The sequence below is a fragment of the Papio anubis genome, chromosome 17, assembly GCF_008728515.1.
Source record: "Papio anubis isolate 15944 chromosome 17, Panubis1.0, whole genome shotgun sequence".
Classification (NCBI taxonomy): Eukaryota; Metazoa; Chordata; class Mammalia; order Primates; family Cercopithecidae; genus Papio; species Papio anubis.
In genome coordinates, this window is record NC_044992.1 from 59,342,205 (window position 1) to 59,366,945 (window position 24,741).

General features: G+C 47.3%; 1 protein-coding gene across 4 annotated transcripts in view; it reads left to right on the forward strand.

Annotated features, from left to right (window-relative positions):
• Positions 1-10,365: 10,365 nt before the first annotated feature.
• PITPNC1 (phosphatidylinositol transfer protein cytoplasmic 1) overlaps positions 10,366-24,741 on the forward strand; it is a 318,834-nt gene continuing 304,458 nt past the window's right edge. For all 4 annotated transcript variants that reach the window (XM_021929335.2, XM_021929336.2, XM_003913328.4 and 1 more), the window contains exon 1: positions 10,366-11,335. Coding sequence is in view for 2 of the 4 variants with exons in the window: in XM_003913328.4 (XP_003913377.1) it covers positions 11,288-11,335 (48 nt within the window). In the remaining 2 variants the exon portion in view is untranslated. The remainder of the gene's footprint in view (positions 11,336-24,741) is intronic.

Consider the following 24,741-nt stretch of genomic DNA (forward strand, 5'->3'; position numbering starts at 1 on the left):
GTGTGTTTTGTTTCTTGAGACAGAGCCTCGCTCTGTGGCCCAGGCTAGAGTGCAGTGGCTTGATCTCGGCTCACTGCAAGCTCCGCCTCCCAGGTTCCCGCCATTCTCCTGCCTCAGCCTCCTGAGTAGCTGGGACTACAGGCGCCCGCCACCACGCCAGGATGGTCTCGATCTCCTGACCTCGTGCTCCGCCTGCCTCGGCCTCCCAAAGTGCTGGGATTACAGGCGTGAGCCACCGCGCCCGACCAGAAAGACTATAGGACTTTCGTGAGCATCGAACGAGATGACATGTGAGACGATTTCAATTCTTAAGGGCCTTACACGTTTTATGTGTTATCATTCATACCATGCTGGTCCCTATAAAACAGCTTAAGATCTTAAAAAAGCTTAGGATCCTTGAAAATGGGAATGAGGTTGTGTTTGGTGTGGGCATATGGTCAACAGCAGCCTGGAAAGCAAACGGGAAAACGGGAAATCTTGGAGTGGTTTATCTATTATGTTAGTGGTTCTCAATTTCATTAGTGCCGACATCACTTTATGGATGCTGAATAGATCTCTTTGTTTTAACTGCAATGAAAATCAGGGAAAATATAAACCATTTACAAGAAAAATAAGACACTAGCTCAGCTATAATCTGTAATGTAGAGGAGAAACAAATTTTACCTTTTTCTATTTTTGTAGAGACAGCAACTATACTACGTAGCCCAGGCTGGTCTCAAACACCTGGCCTTAGCAGTCCTCTCACCTTGGCCTCCTAAAGTGCTGAGATTACAGGTGTGAGCCACTGTGCCCAACCAAGAAACAAATTTTATTTTATAATAGCAAAATAATATATATTTCAAAAGATAACGGCTAAAACATGTCTACAGTGGAAAACACAAGGAAGTAGTTATTTGCTTGCACCCATAAACCGTAACTATAAATGTAAAAGCTGCAACTGCAACAGGTGTGTTCTCTTGGTTCCTGAAGCATGGTAAGGGCTTATTGTTGATGACATTTTCCAAAATGGTGAGCAACAAGCCACTTGGTAAAACTTTTTTTTTAAATTTTAATTTTATAGTCCATCAGCTGGGTCTTACAGCTCATGCCTATAATCCCAGCATTTCGGGATGCTGAGGTGGGTGGATCACTTGAGGCCAGTAGTTCAAGACCAGCCTGACCAACATGGCGAAACCCTGTCTGCGCTAAAAATGCAAAAATTAGGCAGTCGTCATGGCATGCGCCTGTAATCCCAGCTACTCAGGAGGCTGAGGCAGGAGAATTGCTTGAACCCGGGAGGTGGAGGTTGCAGTGAGCCAAGATTGCGCCACTGCACTTCAGCCTGGGCGACAGATGAGACTCTGTCTCAAAATAAATAAACAAACAAGCAACCAACCAAGCAAACAAACTTTGTAATCCATGACCCGCTGAAATAAAGTTCTGACTATATCAACATATAATCTTCCACTGTTTTCCTCATAGAAGAATTCTTAGAAATTTTAGTTGATATTAAAAGTGAAAGGAAAGTAGCTTGTCATATGTAAAACTGACTTAGAGTCTAGGCCTCAGACACAGAAGAAAGTGTCTGGTAGGTCATTCAAAAGTCTGATGGAATGTGAGACAATATTGTATTGTGTGGGCTTGTTGCATGGTAGGCTGTTTAGCATTGCAGTCACATGCTGGTGTCTCCCTCTTCCCTCCGTGATTGTGACAACTCAAATTCCCCTACAGGCTTCTAAAACACACTCTAGAGGCTGGTATTGTTGAGACACACTAGGCTAAGATGGCTTTTCACTATATATTCCTTGTGACATTGGTTTGATGAGAGTAGACAATAGAATCTGGAAGCGTAAATTTATTTTTTATTTAAAAAAAAAATCTTTTTTGAGACATAGTCTTGTTCTGTTGCCCAAGCTGGAGTGCAGTGGCTCACTGCAGCCCTGACCGCCTAAGCTCAAGTGATTCTTCTGCCTCAGCCTTCCAAGTAGCTGAGACTACTCAGCTATCGGTTTTTGTTTGTTTGTTTGTTTGTTTTTTGAAACGGAGTCACGCTCTGTCACCCAGGCTGGAGTACAGTGGTGCGATCTCGGCTCACTGCAACCTCTGCCTCCTGGGTTCAAGTGATTCCCCTGCCTCAACCTCCTAAGTAGCTGGGATTACAGGCATGCACCACCACACCTGATCAATTTTTGTATTTTCAGTAGAGTCTGGGTTTCACCATGTTGGCCAGGCTGGTCTCAAACTCCTGACCTCAAGTGATCCGCCTGCCTTCGTCTTCCAAAGTGCTGGGATTACAGGCTTGAGCCACTGCGCCCGGCCCTCAGCTATTGTTTTATTTTTTATTTATTTAGTTATTTATTTTTGGCAGAGATGGGGGAGGTCTCACTGTGTTGCCCAGGCCAGTCTTGAACTCTTGGCCTCAGGCGAGCCTCCTGCCTCTTCCAAAGTGCTGGGATTACAGACATGAACCACAGCACCCAGCTGGAGGTCCAAATTTAGAGTGAAGAGTTTGAGAAGACAAAAAGTAACAAAGGTGTGATGGAGTAGACAGATTTATGATTTCCTGAACTCAAAAATTAAGGAAAGGGTCTAAGAAGGGGCAAATAAGAGGGGGAGAAAAGTAGTTGGCTCCCAAACCGAAATGAAGCCCTTCCTTGCTGAGCTTAGAGGCAAAAGAAAATGAAAGCAAGCTGAGATCCTAAGAAAACAAGAGATTAAAGTTAAATAAAGAAGGAACTCGGAAGTCTGAGCAATAGTCAGAAAAAAATAGGTGAGAGTACTGTATTACAGACAGATACCTTATATGAATTCTTTATTTGGGTGAGTTTGAGATTAAATCTGTGGCTTTGCAAGAAGGAAGTTTGTTTCAGAAGAGAAAAATTGGCAGTGTAGGAAAATCTAAAAGGCAAGGGAGAAATGCTGATTGGGAAGAGGAGTTGATTCAGAATGAACAGGAATATTATGATACTCATTATTAAAAATAATGTGCCCCTATGCTATGTTAATTACTATGTCTTGTACTATTTTTTTTTTTTTTTTTTTGAGATGGAGTCTCACTCTGTCGCCCAGGCTGGAGTGCAGTGGCGCACGCGATCTCAACTCACTGCAAGCTCCGCCTCCTGGGTTCACACCATTCTCCTGCCTCAGCCTCCCCAGTAGCTCGGACTACAGACGCCCACCACCATGCCCGGCTAATTTTTGTTTTTGTATTTTTAGTAGAGATGGGGTTTCACCGTGTTAACCAGGATGGTCTCGATCTCCCGACCTCGTGATCCACCCGCCTCAGCCTCCCAAAGTGCTAGGATTACAGGTGTGAGCCACCGAGCCCAGCCTGGTATTTTTTGTATAGTTGGCATTCCTGGCACATCCATCTTATTGGCTGTGCACATAACTGTCCCAAAGATCCTGCCTTTGGGAAGTGAACATTCTTTTTCTTTTTTGAAACAGAGTCTTGCTCTGTTGCCCAGACTGGAGTGCAGTGGCATGACCTTAGCTCACTGCAGCCACCGCCTCCCGGGTTCAAGTGATTTTCCAGCCTCAGCCTCCCAAGTAGCTGGGACTATAGGTGTGCACCACCATGCCAGCTAATTTTTGTATTTTTTCAGTAGAGATGGGTTTTGCCATGTTGGCCAGGCTAGTCTCAAACTCCTGACCTTAGGTGATCTGCCCACCTCGGCCTCCCAAAGTGCTGGGATTACAGGCCTGAGCCACCACGCCCAGCCATGGAAAGTGAACGTTATATAATGGAGAGAAGACAGAAAATAAATATGTAAATATGTGTGTGGGTGGGGCAGGGGGTGTGATAAGCATTTGGGAAGTAGTCAGGGAAGGCATCACTAGTGAGCCAAGAACAGAAGTAAGGGAGCCAGGCTTGCAGGTATCTGGGGTTTGAAGATTCAGGCAGAGGGTGCTGCAGGTGAGAGAACTCTGAGATGACAGCAATTAGATCACATCTGGCCTGTTTGAAGAACAAGGAGGTCAGAGTGACAAGAGCAGAATGAGTGAGGGCAAACGTCGTAGGAGATGAGGCTTAGGGCAACTTGGCCATTATAGGGGTTGGTTGTTTTTGGTTTCTACTCTTTTAGAGAAGGAGGTCTCGCTATGTTGCCCAGGCCGGTGTTGAACTCCTGGGCTCAAGCGATCCTTCTGTCTTCATCTCCTAAGTAGCTGGCCTCTTAAGTAGCTGAGATTACAGGCACGAGCTATAGGACTTGGGTTTTCATTTTTTTGTTTTTGTTTTGAGATGGGGTCTCGCTCTGTCACCCAGGCTGGAGTGCAGTGGCATAATCACAGCTCATTGCAGCCTCGACCTCCCAGGCTCAAGCGATCCTCCCACCTCAGCCTCCAGAGTAGCTGGGACTATAGGCGCATCCACGACACCCGGCTAATTTTTTTTTTTTTTTTTTTGTAGGGACAGGGTCTCGCTGTGTTGCCCAGGCTGGTCTTGAACTTCTGGACTCAAGTAATCCTCCCACCTAAGCCTCCCAAAGTGTTGGGATTACAAGCATGAGCCACATCACCTGGCCAGGACTTGGTTTTTAATCCTAGTGAGATGAGAAGCTAATGGGGGTTTTGGGGAAGGGAGTGGCATGAGCTGACTTACATATTAAAACAATCATTCTTGCTGCTGTGTGGTGACTAGATTGGGCAGAAGTTAGGAGACTAGTTGAGAGGTGATTGCAATAATCCAGAAGGAAAATGATGGTGATTTGAACTAAGGTTAAGGTGGTAGGCTGGGCGTGGTGACTCACACCTGTAATCCCAGCACTTTGGGAGGCTAAGGCAGGTGGATCACCTGAGGCCAGGAGTTCGAGACCAGCCTGACCAACATGGTGAAACCTCGTCTCTACTAAAAATACAAAATTAGCCAGGCGTGTTGGCACATGCCTGTAATCCCAGCTACTCAGGAGGCTGAGGCAGGAGAATAGCTTGAACCTGGGAGGCGGAGGTGGAGGTGGTGAATTCTGGATATCTACCAAAGATAGAGCCAAGATAGGATTTGCTGATACATGTGAGAGAAGAGGGGTCAGACATGTCTGCAAGTTTTGTGGCCTGAGCATCTGGAAGGATGGAGTTGCCATTTACCAAAATGGAACAGATTAGGGAGAAGCAAGTCAAGAGGAAAAGAGGAGGAGCTCAGCCGGGCATGGTGGCTCACATCTGTAATCCCAGCACTGTGGGAGACTGAGATGGGTGGATCACTTGAGGTCAGGAGTTCGAGATCAGCCTGGCAACCATGGCGAAACCCCGTCTCTATTAAAAATACAAAAATTAGCCGGGGGCGGTGGCACCCGCCTGTTGTCCCAGCTACTCAGGAGGCTAAGGCAGGAGAATCGCTTGAACCTGGGAGGTGGAGGTTGCAGTGAGCCGAGATTGCGCCACTGCACTCCATCCTAGGCAACAGAGCGAGACTCTTCTCAAAAATAAATAAATAAATGAATATATTAATTAAAAACAAAAGAGAGAGAGAGAGAGAGAAGGACCTGTTTTGGATAAATTTGAGGTGACTGTCGGATATCCAAGTGACAAGAAGGCAAGTTAGTGTTCAAGTTTCAAGTTAAGGGGTGTCATTTGGGCCCAAGATTTGAATTTGGGCCAGATGCAGTGGCTCATGCCTGTAATCCCAGCTAAGGCAGGAGGATCTCTTGAGGCCAGGAGTTCAAGACCTGCCTGGGCAACATGTCAAGACCCTGTTTCTAAAAATATGTTAAAAATTAGCTGGGTGTGGTATGTCTGTTATCCCAGCTATTCAGGAGGCTGAGGTGGGAGGATCCTTTGAGCCCAGGAGTTTAAGGCTGCAGTGAGCTATGATCACGCCACTGTCCAGTGTGGCTAATTTTTGTATTTTTATTAGTAGAGGTGGTGTTTCACCATGTTGACCAGGCTGGTCTCGAACTCCTGAACTCAAGTGATCTGCCTGCCTTGGCCTCCCAAAGTGCTGGGATTGCAGGCGTGAGCCACAGCACAGGCCAATTTATTGCTATCTTACTTGTTTAAAAAAGAAGCTATACCTTTGGCCACAGAACTTCCAGTTTTGTTTTGTTTTTTTCTGTGTGAAGCAATTTGTAATACATCATTGTCAATTCACTTTTATTTTATGGGCATTTACTGCACAGCTATAACCAATTCCACATCAAAGACATTCTCTCTGTATTTAACAGAGGCCTGATAGATGGGTGGGTCTACACATAAGAATTGCCTTGGGACTTCCTATGTGTCATTAAGAAAGAATTTAACATTAGCTTAGTAACCAAACAAGATCAAATATACAGGTATTTAAACACAAACACATGCACAAACACTTAGATTTTGTTGGAATTATGCAAGTAATATTTAATAAAACAAAAATTAATTGTAGGCTGGGCGCAGTGGTTCACACCTATAAACCCAGCACTTTGGGAGGCCGAGGTGGGTGGATCGCTTGAGCTCAAAAGTTTCAGACCAGTCTGGATAACATGGCAGAACGCCATCTCTACAAAAGAAATACAAAAATTATGGTGGCATGTGCCTATAGTCCCAGCTACTTGGGAGGCTGAGGCCGGAAGATCACTTGAACCTGGGAGATGGAGGTTGCAGTGAGTTGATATCGTGCTGCTGGGTGACAGAGCGAGACCCTGTCTCAAAAAAAAAAAAAAGCAGGAATAACATTTGATTTTTAAAATGTTATAAAAAAGAGACCATGTTGGCCAGGCATGGTGGCTCACGCCTGTAATCCCAGCACTTTGGGAGGCCAAGGCGGGTGGATCACCTGAGGTCAGGAGTTCCCCACCAGCCTGGCCAACATGGTGAAACCCCATCTCTACTAAAAATACAAAAAGCCGGGCTTGGTGGCAGGTGCTTGTAATCCCAGCTACTCAGGAGGCTGAGGCAGTAGAATCGCATGAACCTGGGAGGTGTAGGTTTCAGTGAGCTGAGATTGAACCATTGCACTCCAGCCTGGGTGACAGAGCAAGACTCCGGCTCAAAAAAAAAACAAAAACCAAAAAGAGGCATGTCAAAAGCACATAGGAGTCAACCAGAAAGAGCTCCCAACGGCCAATGCTGGAATTGTCTGAGCAAAATAAATAACATAATATTGATTATATTATTGATTATAACTTGAAGTATAAAATAAATAAGCATGAATCCACGCAGATATATATATATATTTATATTTGAATAAATAAATATATAGAGAGAAGGGACAAATCTTTTTTTTTTTTTTGAGACAGAGTCTTGTTCTGTCACCCAGGCTGGAGTGCAGTGGCATGATCTTGGCTTACTGCAACTTCTGCCTCCCATATTCAAGCAATTCTGCCTCAGCCTCCCAAGTAGCTGGGACTGCAGGTGCAAGCCACCACGCCCAGCTACTTTTTGTATTTTTAGTAGAGACGGGGTTTCACCGTATTGGCGAGGGTGGTCTTGAACTTCTGATCTCAAGTGATTCGCCCACCTCGGCCTCCCAAAGTGTTGGGATTACAGGCGTGAGCCACCATGCCCAGCTTTCATTTTTTAATCGTCAGAAATACCTGTTAGTACACTTTCCTTTCAGAGGCTGTTTACAGAGGTGGGTCAAGACCGTATTAGTTTTTTTCACACAAACAGGGAGGATTAAAGAGATCATCAGAATGCCTCGAAGAGAATAGGTTGAAATGATCTTCTTAAATGATCTTGGTGTGCCTGTCACACACATGCACAGACTCATATTCGTTTCCTCTTTGTCTTATCATTCCTCTCTGGTAACTTTACTGTTTTGTTCCTTTTTGCCTTTTGTGCCCCACCCCCATTAAAAAAATGTGATGATCAGCCACAGCAGATTGTACATTGTTAACGGAACATCATGACTGTCCATGAGGATGATAGCAACAGCTTCAAGGTTTTTTGTAAGTAGATATCGCACCTCATTGTTTGAGAAGAAACAAAGATACAATTCTTGCCAGACACTTGCTGAGGACAGGACTTGAAACCACCGCGCTTGGCCAGCAGATGGCGCGCCCCGCCCTCAGTGTGCATGACTTATGAATGAATATGCCCTCCCTATGCTCTGCACCCCGCCCCTCCCACCTCTGCTAGCCTCTCCAGCTCACTGCTATCAGAACCACTGTCTGAAGCACAGATTGCCAAGGCCTAGGTTTAAAATGGTGTCATGGGAATTGAGCTGGGGAGAGGGATTATCTGTGAAGGCAATGGGTTGAACAGCAGAAGGGTTGAGATAGAAAGGTGGCTGGGGAGGAGGGGCTTTTGCAGCCAACGAACTCCTCTCCTTTGGCTGGAGTTGGGCTGGGAAGGGTAATGGACTAATGTGGGAAAGGTAGATCCAGAGCCTCGAAACTCCTACCAAGGCATTTTGACTTGCTTAGTAGGCCATAGAGAAGCCCCAAAAGGTTTTTATATGTTTTTTAATTTTAGAGACAGGGTTTCAGCATGTTTCCCAGGCTGTTCTTGAACTCCTGGGCTCATGCGATCGGCCCGCCTCGGCCTCTCAAAGTGCTGGGGTTACAGGAGTGAGCCACCGAGCCCAGCCAGGAATCGCTATAAGGTTTTGAAGGTGGCAGGATGAGAGCTGTACTTGCACAAGATTAGTATGACCAGGTCTGCGGATGCACTGAATGAAAACAAGAATCCAATGGAGAAGTCACCTTACAACAGGAGGGGTGGGCTGAGCGTGGTGGCTCACACCTGTAATCCCAGCACTTTGGGAGGCCGGGGCTGTCACCTGAGCTCAGGAGTTTGAGACCAGCCTGACCAACATGGTGAAACCCCATCTCTACCGAAAATACAAAATTAGCCAGGGGTGGTGGTGGGCGCCTGTAATCCCAGCTGCTCCAGAGACTGAGGCAGGAGACTTGCTTGAACCGGGGAGGTGGAGGTTGCAGTAAGCCGAGATCATGCCATTGCACTCCAGCCTGGGCAACAAGAGCGAAACTCTGTCACAAACCAACAACAACAACAACAAGAGGGGTGATGGAGGAAGCATATACGTGACAATTTACAGTTCGGAAAATTCAGAGAAGTAGCTTCTCGACCGTGTCACCCGTCAGTAGAATACTTCCTTCCAGAATCAGTGTCAGGAAATGTCCAGGAAACCAGGAACCGAGCCTACACATCCCGATGTCCTATGTGAATGCGTATGTGGGGCTAGCCAATCCCTTGCCTTCCTGCCTCTGGGAAGATTATTAGGTCTTCCATTTGTTTTCAAGTAAGAAGCAAAAAAAAAAAAAAAAAAAAAGGAAAAACAGCTTGAGTTTCTTTCCATATCACAGCCTTCCAATGTGTTATTATTCAACACTGCAGTGTCAGATTTAGATTTTCCACCTCGAGGAATTTGGTTTAGCTTTAATTAGTTGCTGTGAATATTTCTGAGCCAACTCTGGAAAGCATTTATCTGGAAAATAGTTTCCACTAAAATATAAGCTGGATACAGGGTATCATTTTCCTAGGAGGGTTTGTATCAGTTAACACAGTTATACATTCTCTCCAGCCCTCTGGATGACTTTTGCCACAAGCCCATCATCGTCATATTGGTTAATTACTTATTAATCACAATTCAAAATTCTATATTGAGGCATCTGCATCCCCATCCAAGTTCTAGCCTCAGGACCTCAGAGCATGAAGATTTTTCGGAGAAAAGATAACGCTTACAGGTTATTCTCATACAGGCAACTGATGCATTTTTCATCCGGCAAGTTTTCATAAAAACAAGCTGAAAAATACCAGACAAATGAAAAACAGACTTCAGCAGTTCCATGCTGCTTCCTGAGTAACTGAAGAATGTGCTTCTTGTGGTTAAAATGAGGGATCTGTTTAATATGGATGAAATAGCAACACTCCAGGCATTTTCATTGACATTTCACTGTGACTTTTTGAACTTAGGAGTGCGGATACGAAAACCTACTCTTTCTTTCTGCTGTGCGGAGCCTGCACAATCTGCAGAAAGATTGCAGAGCCGGGCCAGGCGAGGTAACAGGCTACGTGGGGTTCATATGCTCTCTGGTTGTTCCCTCCCCCTGTTTGTACTTCATTTCCATTCACACGGCTGCACTTCCCAGTTTTCCAGGATCTCTCCTCTGAAACCAGGCAAGGGTTTGTTCCCAAATCCCACCCATTGCCTCTCCAGCCCTGGACTTGCTTACTGGACCACACATAGGTGGTGGGCATTGGTGACTTGTCCCTAGGGTCAGGGGATCAGAAACTGCCCAGAGGGGCTGGATGGAGCTTGGCGGCACTCAGGGCACAATGGAGAGCGGATTCAAAGGGCAAAGGAGCCGAGGGAAGCCCCTCTGCCCGAGCCTCCCCAGCGCCGGCCGGGCTCCGCTCCGGAGCAGCCCCGCCGTCTGGCAGAGACACGCTGTTTTGTTTAAATCCTCCACATTCTTTGCCATTTCCCCATTGGCCGGATGGGGCTACCCTCCCCGCCGCGGCCGCTGCTGATGTCAGCCTTGCTCGCGCTCGCTCCTCCCGCACCCACCTCCCGGGCCCAGGCACACTGCATCGGCGCGGACGCTCCGGCCCCGGCGAGGTGGCTGCAAACTCGCGGGCACGCACGGCGCCCGGGGAGCCAAGGGACTCGGGGGAGGGGACGCGCGCGGAAGGCGCCAGCTTCCTCCCGCCCGCCCCTAGCAGCCGCGAGCTGAGGTTGGAGGCGCCCGGGGCCCCAGCCGGGCAGAACCGAGCGGCGGCGGCGGCGGCTTCCCTTTTCTCCCCGAGCCGAGCCCCGGAGCGGCGCGGGGACCGGCCCTAAAAAGAGCAGGAAATCTTGTTTACCGCCCGCGGAGAGGAGCCGATCGAGCCTTTGTCTGGAAAGTCAGCATCTCCGGCTCCGGCTGCAATGTGTTCCTGGTGACATTAGCATCGGGCAGACCCGCCGGAGGAGGGGGTTCGCCAGGTTCCCTTCTGCTTTCGGAGGCGGATCGAGCGGGGTGACTTTTGTGCATTCGTTTTAATTTTTGGAAATCTCTCTTTTTTCCTCCCTCGCTCGCTGCCAGGCATGTCCTGATCTGGCGGCCGCTCCTACCACCCTGGGCTGCCGAGCAGAGCCGTCACCAGCGGGTCTCCCTCCCTACCTCCCTGACTTTGCAACACCGCGTTCTGGGAGGACCGGCCTCGGCGAGGGAGGAGGCGGAGGAGCTGCGAACACCCGGACCCAAACCCTGACATGCTCTGGGGCGGAGAGGAGGAAGCCAGGAGCTGAGCTTGCCGCGGGGGCTGCTTCGCCCGCCGGCTACGAGCGCTGGGCTCCGGGCGCCCTGCCCTGCGCCTGGGCGGCAGCCTTGCTGGTCTGGAGGGCGCCCCCAGCTTCCCGCCCCGGGGATCCGCGGCCGGCAGGACCATGCTGCTGAAAGAGTACCGGATCTGCATGCCGCTCACCGTAGACGAGGTAAGCGCCGCGCCCGGCCCGGCCTCGCCCGCTCCGGGACCGCCGCTGCCGCCGCCGCCTCCTGGCCGGCGAGCCCCGGGCTAGCGGCAGGAAACCCAGGTGGACGTTACCCCGCAAGCCCGAAGGCTGGAGGAGAGGAGGGAGGGGATTTGCGGCTTCCACTTGTCACCCCAGCGGGGGAGGGCGGCGTTGGGTGGGGCGGCGGACTCCGGGTGGGCTCTTTGGGGGCGCCCAGAATCCAGACTGTTGGGGATCACAATGAGCCAAAGGGAGTGGGTGCGCCCCCTCCTTCCAAATAAGAAAATGAATAAAGCAAACCCAAGAGCCCCCGGCGCGCGCTGTAGCTGGGGTTTGGGGGGCACCCCGTCCTGGCCGTGGGCCCATCTTCCCCTCCCCGCCCTCTGCGGTCAGGTCCGGGTGCAAGGAGGAGCCTTGCGCCCTCGGGATCTGCACGCCCAGAGCCCCGCGGGGGGCACCTCGGAGCCCTTGGGGGAGGTCCCTGCGGGGCCCGACTTCTCGCCGTCGCCGCGGTCTTGGGCGCCGCTCCCGGCACGTCCGCCCTTCGAGGCTCGGGACCTGGCTCTGTCCTTTCGCAAACCGCCTGGCTCGGAAACTTTCTGCGTCTCTTATTTCTTCCGCCGCGGGGAGCGTGGTCGGCCCGCGAGCCGGGAGCGGCTGAGGCTGCGACGCGGCCACAGGAGGGCGCTCCAGCACGTGGTGCCGGGGCAGCGGCTGCCGGCTGGGGGCGCCGGGCGCGGGGCGGGGGCTCGTCCTCCAAGCGCGGCTTTGCTGCCCTTTTCCCGAACCTGCGAAGCCACGAGCCCCAGCATTCAGGAAGTGGTGACTCAGACTGGATTATTCCAGCCCCGGCTTCCCTTTCTTCCCCTTCTTCCTGCCCACCTTTGTGGTGATTTCACGACTGCTGAGCGTCTCTGTCCAGGGACAGCAAGGGAGCCCAAAGCCAAGCACGGCAACGTGAAACTCACTAGTATGGTTTGGTGTGGCAACACACATGAAATCAGCCACCCACACCGTCTTTATATTTAAATCTAGTGCCTTGAAACTATCAGATATGTTATTGAGCCACCACTTGGTGAGAGGGGCGATGCGCTTTGGGAGAGAAAAAGATCCTTAACTGAGAACGTGGCTGTGCTCACAGAGGCTGTCCGTATTTGCCATCTGGACCAAGGGTTAAGGCAAGACCCAAGTACAATCCAAGACAAAATCAAAGTAGCTGCAAGTTTACAAAACGCATCAGGGGTACACAGGCTGCCAAGGAGGGAGAGATCAGCTTCCACCAGAATGATCAACCGAGTTTTGGAGTTCTTTGGCATTTGAGGAGGTAGCATTTAAGTAGGGTCTGGAAGGGTGGATGCCAGATGGGTAGACAGAGATTCGAGTTGCATATGACCTTGTAAGTGGAGAAGCAGGACATAGCTTTGTGGAGAAAGCGAAAGGCAAATGAATGGGACTGGTTAATAGGTCTTTCCAGAAAAGGTGGATATCGTCCCACCTTCTGGGCAGTTGAGCTACAGTAATTCACCTGGGAGGCGTGGATCCCTCTACTCTATCTCCTAATGACCTTGTTTTTTGATATGAGTTTGGATTCTAGGAGCAATGTTGGGACTGCATGGAATACACAGAAAATTACAGGTGATAATCAAGAAAAGAACCAGTTCTAGAAGCTTCTCTACTACCTACAAAATCTCTTTATCCTAGTTAGTTCCCTTTTCAGGCTTTCTGAAACATTCAGGCAGATGCTTTTCCCACTTCTGTTTTTGTACTGAAATATCCACAGGTATAACATGGGGTAATTACATTCGAATGATATAGGTGGAGGCCCTTCCTTCCGTCCGTCCTTCCTTCCTTCCTTCTTTCCTTCCTTCCTTCCTTCCTTTTTTCTTTTCTTTTTTGTTTTTTTGAGATGGAACCTTGCTATGTTGCCCAGGGTGGGGTGCAATGTCGAGATCTCAGCTCACTGCAACCTCCACCACCCGGATTCAAGCAATTCTTCTGCCTCAGCCTCCTGAGTAGCTGGGATTATAGGTGCCTGCCACCACGCCCGGCTAATTTTTGTAGTTTTAGTAGAGATGAGGTTTCGCCATGTTTGCCAGGCTGGTCTTGAATGCCTGACCTCAGGTGATCCGCCTGCCTCAGCCTCCCAAGGTGCTGGGATTATAGGCATGAGCCACTGCGCCCAGCCAGCCCTTCCTTTCTTAATTGGCCAACAAAATCAGACTCATCAGACTCCACCTGTAATATAATTATAAATTCTTTAATGTATAATTCATTTTGGCTAAAGTATGATTCAGTTTCTGTAAGGTTCATATTCTGAAGTCATTTTCTGCTTTGTCAGAGAAGCAGGAGGGCAATTTAGATTAATAGATGTTTCCAATTAAAAGGATTCAGATTAGCTAAATCTGATGGTGAATGAAGACATGAGGCCTAGTTTGCCAGATGTTAAACCCCTAAAGTCAGAACTGATAGTAAATTCCACAGTCTCCACCATCCCCTTTTACACTGACCTTAACATTGAAAATGAGGAAGCAACTTGAGTTTCTTCAAAGAAGATGTTTAGATAAACTTTGGAAGCCTAACTTTTTTTTTCCTTTCGAGACAGGGTCTTGCTCTGTCACCCAGGCTGGAGTGCAGTGGTGTGATCCTGGTTCACTTCTGCCTCCATCTCCTGGGCTCAAGTGATCCTCCCACCTCAGCCTCCTGAGTAGCTGGGACAACAGGTGTGTGCTGCCAACCTGGCTAATTTTTTTACTTTTGTAGAGACAGGGACTTGCTATGTTGCCCAGGCTGGTCTTGAACTCCTGGGCTTGAGTGATCCTCCTGCCTCGGCCTCTTAAAGTGCTGGGATTGCCGGGCGCAGTGACTCACGCCTATAATCCTAGCACTTTGGGAGGCCGAGGTGGGCAGATCACGAGGTCAGGAGATCGAGACCATCCTGGCTAACATGGTGAAACCCCGTCTCTACTAAAAATACAAAAAAATTAAGCAGGCGTGGTGGCAGGTTCCTGTAGTCCCAGCTACTTGGGAGGCTGAGGTGGGAGAATGGCATGAACCCGGGAGGCGGAGCTTGCAGTGAGCCGAGATCACGCCACTGCACTCCAGCCTGGGTGACAGAGCAAGACTCCGTCTCAAAAAAAAAAAAAAAAAAGTGCTGGGATTACAGGCATAAGCCACTGCGCCCAGCCTGGGAGCCTAACTTTTGCTTCCACTCCTGGTTGGCTCTGGACTGATTCAACCTACATGGATCTTCTAGAACTTGTTTCTGTTTAATCACCAGAGTTCATTGGTAGCAGTGTCCATACTTTTGAAAATGAAGCAAATGCTTATGCTTCGAAGAGTCAGTGAGAGAACCCATACTTTGCCCGCTTCTTGTGCCTGGCCTTATCCCTTCTCCCTCATTTAACCCTCTGGTGGTGGTGGGCGGTGGAGCATTAGTGGCACTGGTGTGTTATTATCCATATTTTGCAGATGAATACATTGAGATTCAGAAAGGTTAGGTAATGTGCTCCAGGCCACACAGCTAGTTAATAGGCAAGCCAGGAGGAGAGCATGGTGAAACCCATTATTTGTTGTTGCTTACTCTGCTTTTTACCTGTCACTAGTATTTAATCCAGCAAAAGGAAAAACATTTCTTGAAAACAGATAAAGTCAGCACTATCAAATAAATGAAAAATCAGAGGCCTTTTGACTTGCTATAGATGGTACTGGCGTCTACTATTTCTCTACTACTTTAACACATAAAATGTTCCCTAGTTCCAGGAAAAAAGAACATCTCTGGGAGATCAAGAAAATAAAGCTGAGCTACTGTCTAGAGTGTTGGTGGGGTTTTTCGGCGGGGTGTGTGTGTGTGTGTGTGTGTGTGTTTTAGACATTAATTTCAGAGTAAACAATTAGTAAAAGTAACATTCCACAGATTAATTTTAATAGTTCCTCATTTGTGTTAAATGTAGGGGTCTCTGAACTCAATATAAGCCTGTTGGAAAGGTATGAACAGGAAAAGTTCCTGAGAACTGAGAGTTGCTATAGAAAGTTGTCATTATCTTCATTTGAAACATTTGGTAGCGGTAGACATAGATTCTAGCGTTTTTGTTTGTTTCTTTTTTTGAGCCGTAATCTCGCTCTGTGGCCCAGGCTGGAGTGCAGTGGGATAATTTCGGCTCACTGCAACCTCCACCTCCTGGTTTCAAGCAATTCTCCTGCCTCAGCCTCCCAAGTAGCTGGGATTGCAGGTGCCCACCATCACTCCTGGCTAATTTTTTGTATTTTTAGTAGAGAAGGGGTTTCACCATGTTGGTCAGGCTTGTCTCGAACTCCTGACCCCAGGCGATCCGCCCACGTTGGGCTCCCAAAGTGCTGGGATTACAGGCACGAGCCACTGCCCCTGACTGATTCTAGAGTTTTAGACCTAGAAGGAATATTGCAGATGATTTATAATTGAGCCATTTATTTATTTATTTACTTTTGAGATGGAGTCTCGCTCTATTACCCAGACTGGAGTGCAGTGGTGCAATCTTGGCTCACTAAAACCTCTGCCTCCTGAGTTCCAGAGATTCTCCTACCTCAGCCTCCAGAATAGCAGGGATTACAGGCGTACACCACCCCAGCTGGCTAATTTTTGTGTTTTTAGTAGAGACAGGGTTTCACCATGTTGGTCAGGCTGGTCTCGAACTCCTGAGAGTTCACGCCTAGTGAGCCATTTCATTTTATGATGAAGTCTAGACCTGTAGAAGGTGCAGTTAAGCTGTCTACCTCATTGACAAACTTTAGGCTAGAACCAGGTCTGATTTAAGGCTCAAGGCTGTTCTACTGTATGGAATTCTCCCTCCTCTGAGATACCTTGCTGGAAGAAAATATTCTCCTGAGGACCCACGTGTAAAGCAGGTACACTGGCTCTAGTCTCTAGTAGAAGGTGGCTGGGGACTCCGACCCTATGTGCTTAGCGGAGGTTCCATTGGAACCTATTGGAAGGGTGGCTCGCCTCCTCTGCCAGCCACTCCTTGGTCTCAGTGAACGACCTGCTCACCAAGGAGGCTCCTTGGAGCACAGTCTGAAGATCACCCTGCACCTGCCACCCTCACCCCAGAGGTACTTGTTAGTAAAATGAGCATCTCTCAAGAGACGCTAAGCACATCCTAATATTATCTAAGGCAAGAATCCTTTCATTTTCATTGCTTTCTGTACTGTTTAACCGTTCTGGCTGGGTGCAGTGGCTCATGCCTGTAATCCCAGCACTTTGGGAGGCTGAGGCGGGTGGATCACCTGAGGTCGGGAGTTCGAGACCGGCCTGACCAACATGGAGAAACCCCGTGCCTACTGAAAATACAAAATTAGTCAGGCATGGTGGTGCATGCCTGTAATCCCAGCTACTTGGGAGGCTGAGGTAGGAGAATTGCTTGAACCTGGGAGGTTCAGTGAGCCGAGATTGTACCATTGCACTCCAGCCTGGGTAACAAGAGCGAAAGTCTGTCTCAAAACAACAAAAACAAACAAACAAACAAATCAGTTCTTGTTCAACAGTTCCTGTTCTGACTGCATTAACATTAATGTGTATACTTTTAGGGATTGATTTGTGGTCTTTAGGGATTTGGTGCACAATGCAGAAAAATAGAAACACTTGCCTCTGCTCCAAGAAAAGAGAAAGAAAGGAAAGAAAAGAAAAACAACTTTTTCTTACAGAATATTATTTTGTTCTTTGCCCTGGCAGGGAGCCAGTGCACTTCATCCAGGCTCCCCCAGGCTCCCCGGAGAGTTTTCTTGCGCACATTTCTGAGAACAGATTTGGGATCAGGGTGGTGCTGCCTCTGGAATGACATGAATGGAAATGCCAAAATGCCGAACAGTGCTCCTTGTTCTCTGCTTTAAACCATTTTCCTGAAATGCATCTGTAAACATATCCAGGCAGAAATTATTGAAAGGAAGAGATTTTAAGTTTGCTGCTGGCGTCAATACCTCTGAATATAAAGGATAAAGACTCCTTGGATTAATCTCACAGACTTTCCTCAAAGTTTCTCATAAACATAATTTGGAAAATGTTTTCCTTGTCTGGTGTAAAAATTTTATTCTGAATAAGATAATTCTATAAAAAGTTTTCTCAAGAATGAGCGCGATATTGAGAGGTTGTTTTATTTTATTTTAAATTTTCTGTTGAGAAGGGACCAAGGTCAGCATCATGCGTGTGATTTCTGGGTGATCCAAGGAGTTTCATTGGCTTGTTCTGAGAGGTGAAGCCAGCTGGACTTCTGGGTGGGGTGCGGACTTGGAGAACTTTTCTGTCTTACAAGAGGATTGTAAAACGCACTAATCAGCACTCTGTAGCTAGGATTGTAAAGTGCACTAATCAGTACTCTGTAGCTAGCTAGAGGTTTGTAAAATGCGCTAATCAGCACCCTGCAAAAACGTACCAATCAGCTCTCTTGGCTAGCTAGAGGTTTGTAAAATGGACCAATCAGTGCTCTCTAAAATGGACCAATCAGCACTCTGTAAAATGTACCGATCAGCAGGACATGGGCGGGGACAAATAAGGGAATAAAAGCAGCGCGCCCCCTCCTTCCAGGCTGTGGAACCTTTGTTCTTTCGTGGTTCACAATAAATCTTGCTGCTGTCCACTCTTTGGGTCCGCACCACCTTTAAGAGCTGTTAACACTCACGGCAACGGTCCGCAGCTTCATTCTTGAAGTCAGCGAGACCAAGAACCCACCAGAAGGAACCAACTCCAGACACAGTTCCACAGCCAGGGGACAGTGGAGGTTTGCCTAGCTGTCTGGCAAAGCTCCATTTTTTTTTTTTTTTGTCATAAAGGGCACAGGGAAAGGAGGGCGGGTAAATAGATTTGTGCAAACCTTTCAACACTAATGGAACAGACAAGGAGCAGATGCTGTCCTCCTGGCTGGTCAGTGAAATTGACTCTGTCCATGAAAGAAGCTGCATTTTCTCAGTGACTTGGGTGGAAGTACCTGGCACAGGAAACGGATACAGGGATCAGGGAAGCAAACTATTGTTAACAAAACCCTGGTTAAAAGTAGGTAGTAATTAACTTTTGCTTTTTCTTATTGTGATATGGAGGAAGTTCCTAAGGCTCTTAAGTCAATTTAGAAACCTTGTGTCTGATTGCATGAGTGTGACTGATATTCCAAAGCAAAGCGAATAATATTCATTTCAGTAAGGCTGTTGTTTCAGGTCACTGGAGAATATTATTTATTGTAGGCATTAAAATAAATTAATATACTTTATTTATTTATTTTGAGACGGAGTTTTGCTCTTGTCGCCCAGGCTGGAGTGCAGTGGCACTATCTCGGCTCACTGCAACCTCCGCCTCCCAGGTTTCAAGCGATTCTCCTGCCTACCTCAGCCTCCCGAGTAGCTGGGATTACAGGCGCCTGCCAGTACGTCCAGCTAATTTTTGTATTTTTAGTAGAGATGGGGTTTCACCATGTTGTCTAGGCTGGTCTCAAACTCCTAACCTCAGGTGATCCAACCGCCTCGCCTTCCCAGAGTGCTGGGATTACAGGTGTGAACCACTGCGCCCAACCTAAAATAAATTAATATAGTTTAAACATTCAACCTCTTTAAGAGCTTCCCCTCTGCCAGGGATGTGTAGGTATGGGATAGGGAGTGGGAAATCACAACGTTTTGGATTTTTAGAAATGTGAAAGTGTATGCACAATGACAGGCAGTAAATGTGTTTTTCAGGAGCAGTAATTACTGGAAAAGTACATCTAGATTGATTGCTTTAGCGGCCTGAGTGAGATTGCAGCACCCTGGCTGGCTTGTGTGGGCTTTGGCCTGTTTTCTGTTGCCTGGAGGTCTGTAGTGTTAGGCAAGTCTGAAAACTTTTTTTGAAAACTAGGTAACACTTTTGCCCCAGTTCAGAGAAACAGACTGAGTTCTAGAAATCAGCTAACTTGTACTGAGAAGGTTTTATGTATCTTTAACAAATTCAGCCCACCGGGAGAGGAAAAGGAGAATTTCAGACTAGAAATCAGGAATTTTGTATATTCCCAAGTGAAGATTTTTCTTATAGGTTACAAGGAGGATAAGGCACAAATATATTATAAATATTAAAATGGACGAACCAATCGTATCTGGAAAATGTAGAGTTGTCTGGAAAAATCATCTTGGAAGCTTTGCTTTTTGTACTATGCAACCTCTAATTTACAAATAACATCCAAATCATTCAAACGAACAGTGTCACAGGGCTGCACACCGCCAGGGGGCGCCATTTACATGGGACCCAGTGGGAGTAGAGCAGTGTGGTCGCCTGCAACTGACCAACCTGCCTTTTATCGCCCTTTCATGCTCCCAGCCCCTGCTGCTGTCCTGGGTTAGAACTTGAAAGTTTATACCAAACTCATGGGGTTTACAAGTGGAAACATCACACCCTTAGCATCGTGTTTCCTGAACACTCCATCTACAATAGCTTTTTCCCCATCTGAATCTCTGGCCAGGCACAGTGGCTCACGCCTGTAATCCCAGCACTTTGGGGTGCCAAGGCGACAGGTTACTTGAGGTCGGGAGTTCAAGACCAGCCTGGCCAACATGGTGAAACCCCATCTCTACTAAAAATACAAAAATTAGCTGGGCGTGGTGGTGCATGCCTGTAATTCCAGCTACTCGGGAGGCTGAGGCAGGAGAATTGCTTGAACCCGGGAGGTAGAAGTTGCAGTGAGCTGAGATCGAGGCTGCACTCCAGCCTGGCTGACAGAGCGAGACTCTGTCTCAAAATAAAATATAAAATAAAATAATCTTTTCCTTAATACTCTCCCTAATTATATCCTCTATTATCTGCCTCTCCACACCTGTTTATTCCTTCAGAGCATTTATCTCAATTTGTACTTATTTTGTTTACTTGTGTTATCTGTTGCCATCGTTATCTTTTCAACACGTAATCCACGTGAGAAAATACTGATACAATTTTTTCACTTATTTTTTTTCATACTAAGTCTTTGAAATCATGTGTGTATTTTCCGTGGACACGCATCCCAGTTTGCACTGGCCACTCTGCAGTGCTCAAGGACCACGTGTGGCTTGTGGCTGCCATACTGGACAGTGCAACTCTGGTGCTTAAACTTAGGGTCCACACATAGTAAATATTTGCTGAATGAATGGATAGGAAGAAGCTGAGAAAAACAGAAACCATTTAAGGAAGCCTGATCCTCTATGGTCTCCTGTAAAAGGTTTAATATTTTTTCACTTCTATACTGCCTGAAATTTTACCAGTTAGAGATATCTTTTGTATTTAAAACATCCTTATTTTAAAATTTCTTAGTGATACCCCTGAGAAGTTTGAAATCAGTCATATATATTTAGGAGTTATTGTAATTAGACTGCTTTCCTCCCAACTCCCAGAGGAGTTTGTATATTAGTTTTCTTTTCTTTTTCTGTTTTTTTTTCCTTGGAGTCTTGCTCTTGTTGCCCAGGCTGGAGTGCAGTGGCCTGATCTCAGCTCACTGCAACCTCTACCTCCTGGTTTCAAGTGATTCTCCTGCCTCAGCCTCCCGAGTAGCTGGGATTACAAGTGCCCACCACCACACCTGGCTAATTTTTGTATTTTTAGTAGAGATGGGGTTTCGCCATGTTGGCCGGGCTGGCCGCCAACTTCTGACCTCGTGATCCACCTGTCTTGGCCTCCCAAAGTGTTGGGATTACAGGCATAAGCTACTGCACCCAGCCTCTTTTCTGTTTTACTTTGAGACATAGTCTTGCTCTGTCACCCAGGCTGGAGTGCAGTGGCATGATCTCAGCTCACTGCAACATCTGCCTCACGGGTTCAAGCAATCCTCCCGCCTCAGGTTTCTTAGTAGCTGGGACTACAGACCAGCACCACCACACCTGGCTAATTTTGTATTTTTGGTAGAGACAGGGTTTCACCATGTAGGCCAGGCTGATCTTGAACTCCTAACCTCTGGTGATCCAACCGCCTTAGCCTCCCAAAGTAAGCCACCGTGCCTGGCCATGTATTAGTTTTCTATTGCTATGTTACAAATGGTCACAAACTCAGTGGCTTACAACAACACCCATTTATGAGTGCACAAATTCTGTGGGTCAGAAGTCTGGGTGTGGCATGGCTGGATTCTCTGCTCGGGGTCTCATAAGGTAGACATCAAGGTGTCAGCCAGGCTGCCTTTCTTTCTGGATCTTGGAGTTGTCTTCAGGGCTCACGTGGTTGTTGGCAGAATGCAATTCCTTACAGTCCATCAGTTAGAGGCTCGCTCCTAGAGGCCACCTGCCGTGTCCTGCCATGTGGCCCTCTCCACAACATGGCAGTTTGCTCTTGCAAGGCCAGCAGGAGCTTCTACTGCAGCTTCAGATCTCTGACTTGCTGTCTCTGACTTCTCGATGCTTTTCCAAAAGGGCTTACCAGTCAGTGGGAATCTTGAGGGCCATTCCGCCTCTCCTAGGAAGATTCGCTAAATTAGAGAAGTAGTTATTTCTTGAATCTGGAAAAGAGGGCTATGGAAGTTCCAGGTTGACATCATGAAAACATCCATTCACAGATACTTTATTGAACTCCTGCTGTGTGCCAGGTGCTAGGCCTGGAGTGGCTAACAAGGCAGGTAGATCCCTGCCCTCCTGGAGCATCTAGGCCAGAGGATACTGGAGAGGTTTCATTGTCGTTTAAAAATAGATGATGGACGTGGTTGCACAGGTCTGTTAAGTGTATTAAGAACCATTGAATTGGTATGTAAAGTACATCTCAATAAAGCTTGTTGTTGTTGTTGTTGTTTTGTTTTGCTTTGTTTTTTGAGATGGGGTCTCACTCTGTTGCCCAGGCTGGAATGCAGTGGCGCAATCTTGGCTCACTGCAACCTCCGCTTCCTGGATTCAAGCAATTCTCCTGCCTCAGCCTCCTGAGTAGCTGGGACTACAGGTGCGTGCCATCACGCCCGGCTAATTGTTTGTATTTTTAGTAGAGACGGGGTGTCACCTTGTTAGCCAGGATGGTCTCGAACTCCTGACCTTGTGATCCGCCCACCTCGGCCGCCCAAAGTGCTGGGATTACAGGCGTGAGCCACTGTGCACGGCCAAAGCTGTTGTTTTTTAGAAATAGAAGTGCTTACAGATTTGTTTGAGCAGAATAGATACCCATGTTCAGAGAGAGAGGGAGAGAGAGAGCCATTGAGAGGCAGAGAGTGCCGAATGTGAATTTGTGTCAATTGAAAATTTACAGTCCCCGTCCTTGAGATGGCTCTGGTTGTCTTGAATTTAGCTTTCCAGAGGAGGAGGTTCTCTTCCGCAGCAGTGTGGGAAAAAAATCTACCAGATTTGGACCAGAATGACTGCAATTTAGGTCAGAACATGATACTTAGAGGGAAAAAAGTAATCATGGCTTGAATAGCTGCCCTAAGGCCAGCTACAGGGTTGCAGGGGTCTGAGGAACCTTCCTTGTCAGAGCTCAGGATCCTTAGGAGTCCCCGCAAGTGCGTGGAGGCTGTGGCCATCATGAGTAGAAGAACCAGCTTCCGAAGGAACCCAGGATTGTTCTGGCTCTGGCTCCAGGTGCATATCTCTGCTTTCTGTGAGCATTGAATGGGAAATCACGTGTTAGCAGAATAAATCCCAGAATACACATTCAGGAGAAGACGGTTCCACATGGCACATAAGCCCTTCGCCTTATTGATGTTTGTCTGGCAGATGTCCTTAAGCCTTCCCATCAGGTGCTTTATTCTGAGGGTGGCTAACTGGCTATTTAAGCCTCATCTCAATAGTGTCTGTCTAGGATGGCAAAATCACACCAGGTTCTGCTGGGCAAATCTCCCAGGTGGCATATTGTTAGAGGAGAGCCCCACTGCAGAGGACACACCGTCTTGGCCACCGGTTTTGCAAACCATAGTGGAGGAAGGAGTTTGGGGTCACCAACCACTTCCTGGCTGATTGCCTGAGCCACATTATACAAGACTGTTTGTTGACTTAGTAATACTGAAGCCAGAGCTCACCAAGACTTTGACATCAAGCATTAAAGTGACTAATTCTTCTGTTTCCCAGCACTTTGACAAAGGGGGCCTCTCTTAAAACTCCTCATTGGACGTTAGTGGAAGTCGACTCATGTATCTAAACATGTAGCCAGCGTAAGTTCTTGGTCAGATTGATCCAATGACTTTTTTTTAGCGTGTGTGTGTGTGTGTGTTTTAATCTTTTTAAGTTTGGGTGAAGTTTGACCTTCTGGAATTCCTGTTTATTCCTGAGCAAAGAAAAAAAAAATCATCATTCTTTTTTTTTTTTTTTTTTTTTGAGGCGGAGTCTCGCTTTGTCACCCAGGCTGGAGTGCAGTGGCATGCATGATCTTGGCTCACTGCAACCTCCGCTTCCTGGATTCAAGCGATTCTCCTACTTCAGACTCCTGAGTAGCTGGGATTACAGGCACATGCCACCATGCCCAGTTAATTTTTGTATTTTTGATAAAGACAGGGTTTCACCATGTTACCCAGGCTGGTCTCGAGCTCCTGACCTCAGGTGATCCGCCCGCTTCAGCATCCCAAAGTGCTGGGATTACAGGCATGAGCCACCACTCCTGGCCAAAATCATCATTCTTTAATTCCTTTAGCATCATATCTGACCATCTTTAGGGTGTTGTTTCTTTCCCAGACTGAATCACCCAGATAAATAAGATTGGCCAAACAAATGTAATTTGATGATACCCTATAATAATGTTGTTTAAGTAGTTAATCTAAGCTGCTTATCTCCAAAGACTGTTCCCCTGCCCCATGTCGTCTTACACACACACACACACACACACACACACACACACACATTCAGTTTCTGATTATATTTGCTGCATTAAGGCCAGATCCAGGTATTTCTGAGCACTAGTTTGTGTGTTTTTATGTGAACATAACTAGTTTATGTATTTATTTATTTATTTTTGAGATGGAGTCTCACTTTGTCATCCAGGCTGGAGTGCAGTGGCATGATCTTCGCTCACTGCAACTTCTGCCTCCTGGGTTCAAGCGATTCTCCTGCCTCAGCCTCCTGAGTAGCTGGGATTACAGGTACCCACCGCCACGCCCAGCTAATTTTTATATTTTTAGTAGAGATGGGGTTTCACCATGTTGGCCAGGCTGGTCTCGAACTCCTGACCTCAGGTAATCTGCTCACCTCGGCCTCTCAAAGTGTTGGGATTACAGGAGTGAGCCACCATGCCTGGCCAAAAAGTTCAGTTTCTTAGAGATTAAATAACCCTTCAGGATTATCAAAGGAAATAATTAGGGAAAGGTAGATGTTCTGTCCCAGTAACAGAAGAAAGTGGTCCAGAAATTTTATGTCCCATCAAATGATCGATTTTACCTAAGTATTAAACCAAGTGACATTCTTCAGTTTAACTCTGATAAATGAATCATATTCCTCTTTGCAAATAACTTTTGTAGCTCGTGCTCTAAAAAGAGAACCACCCC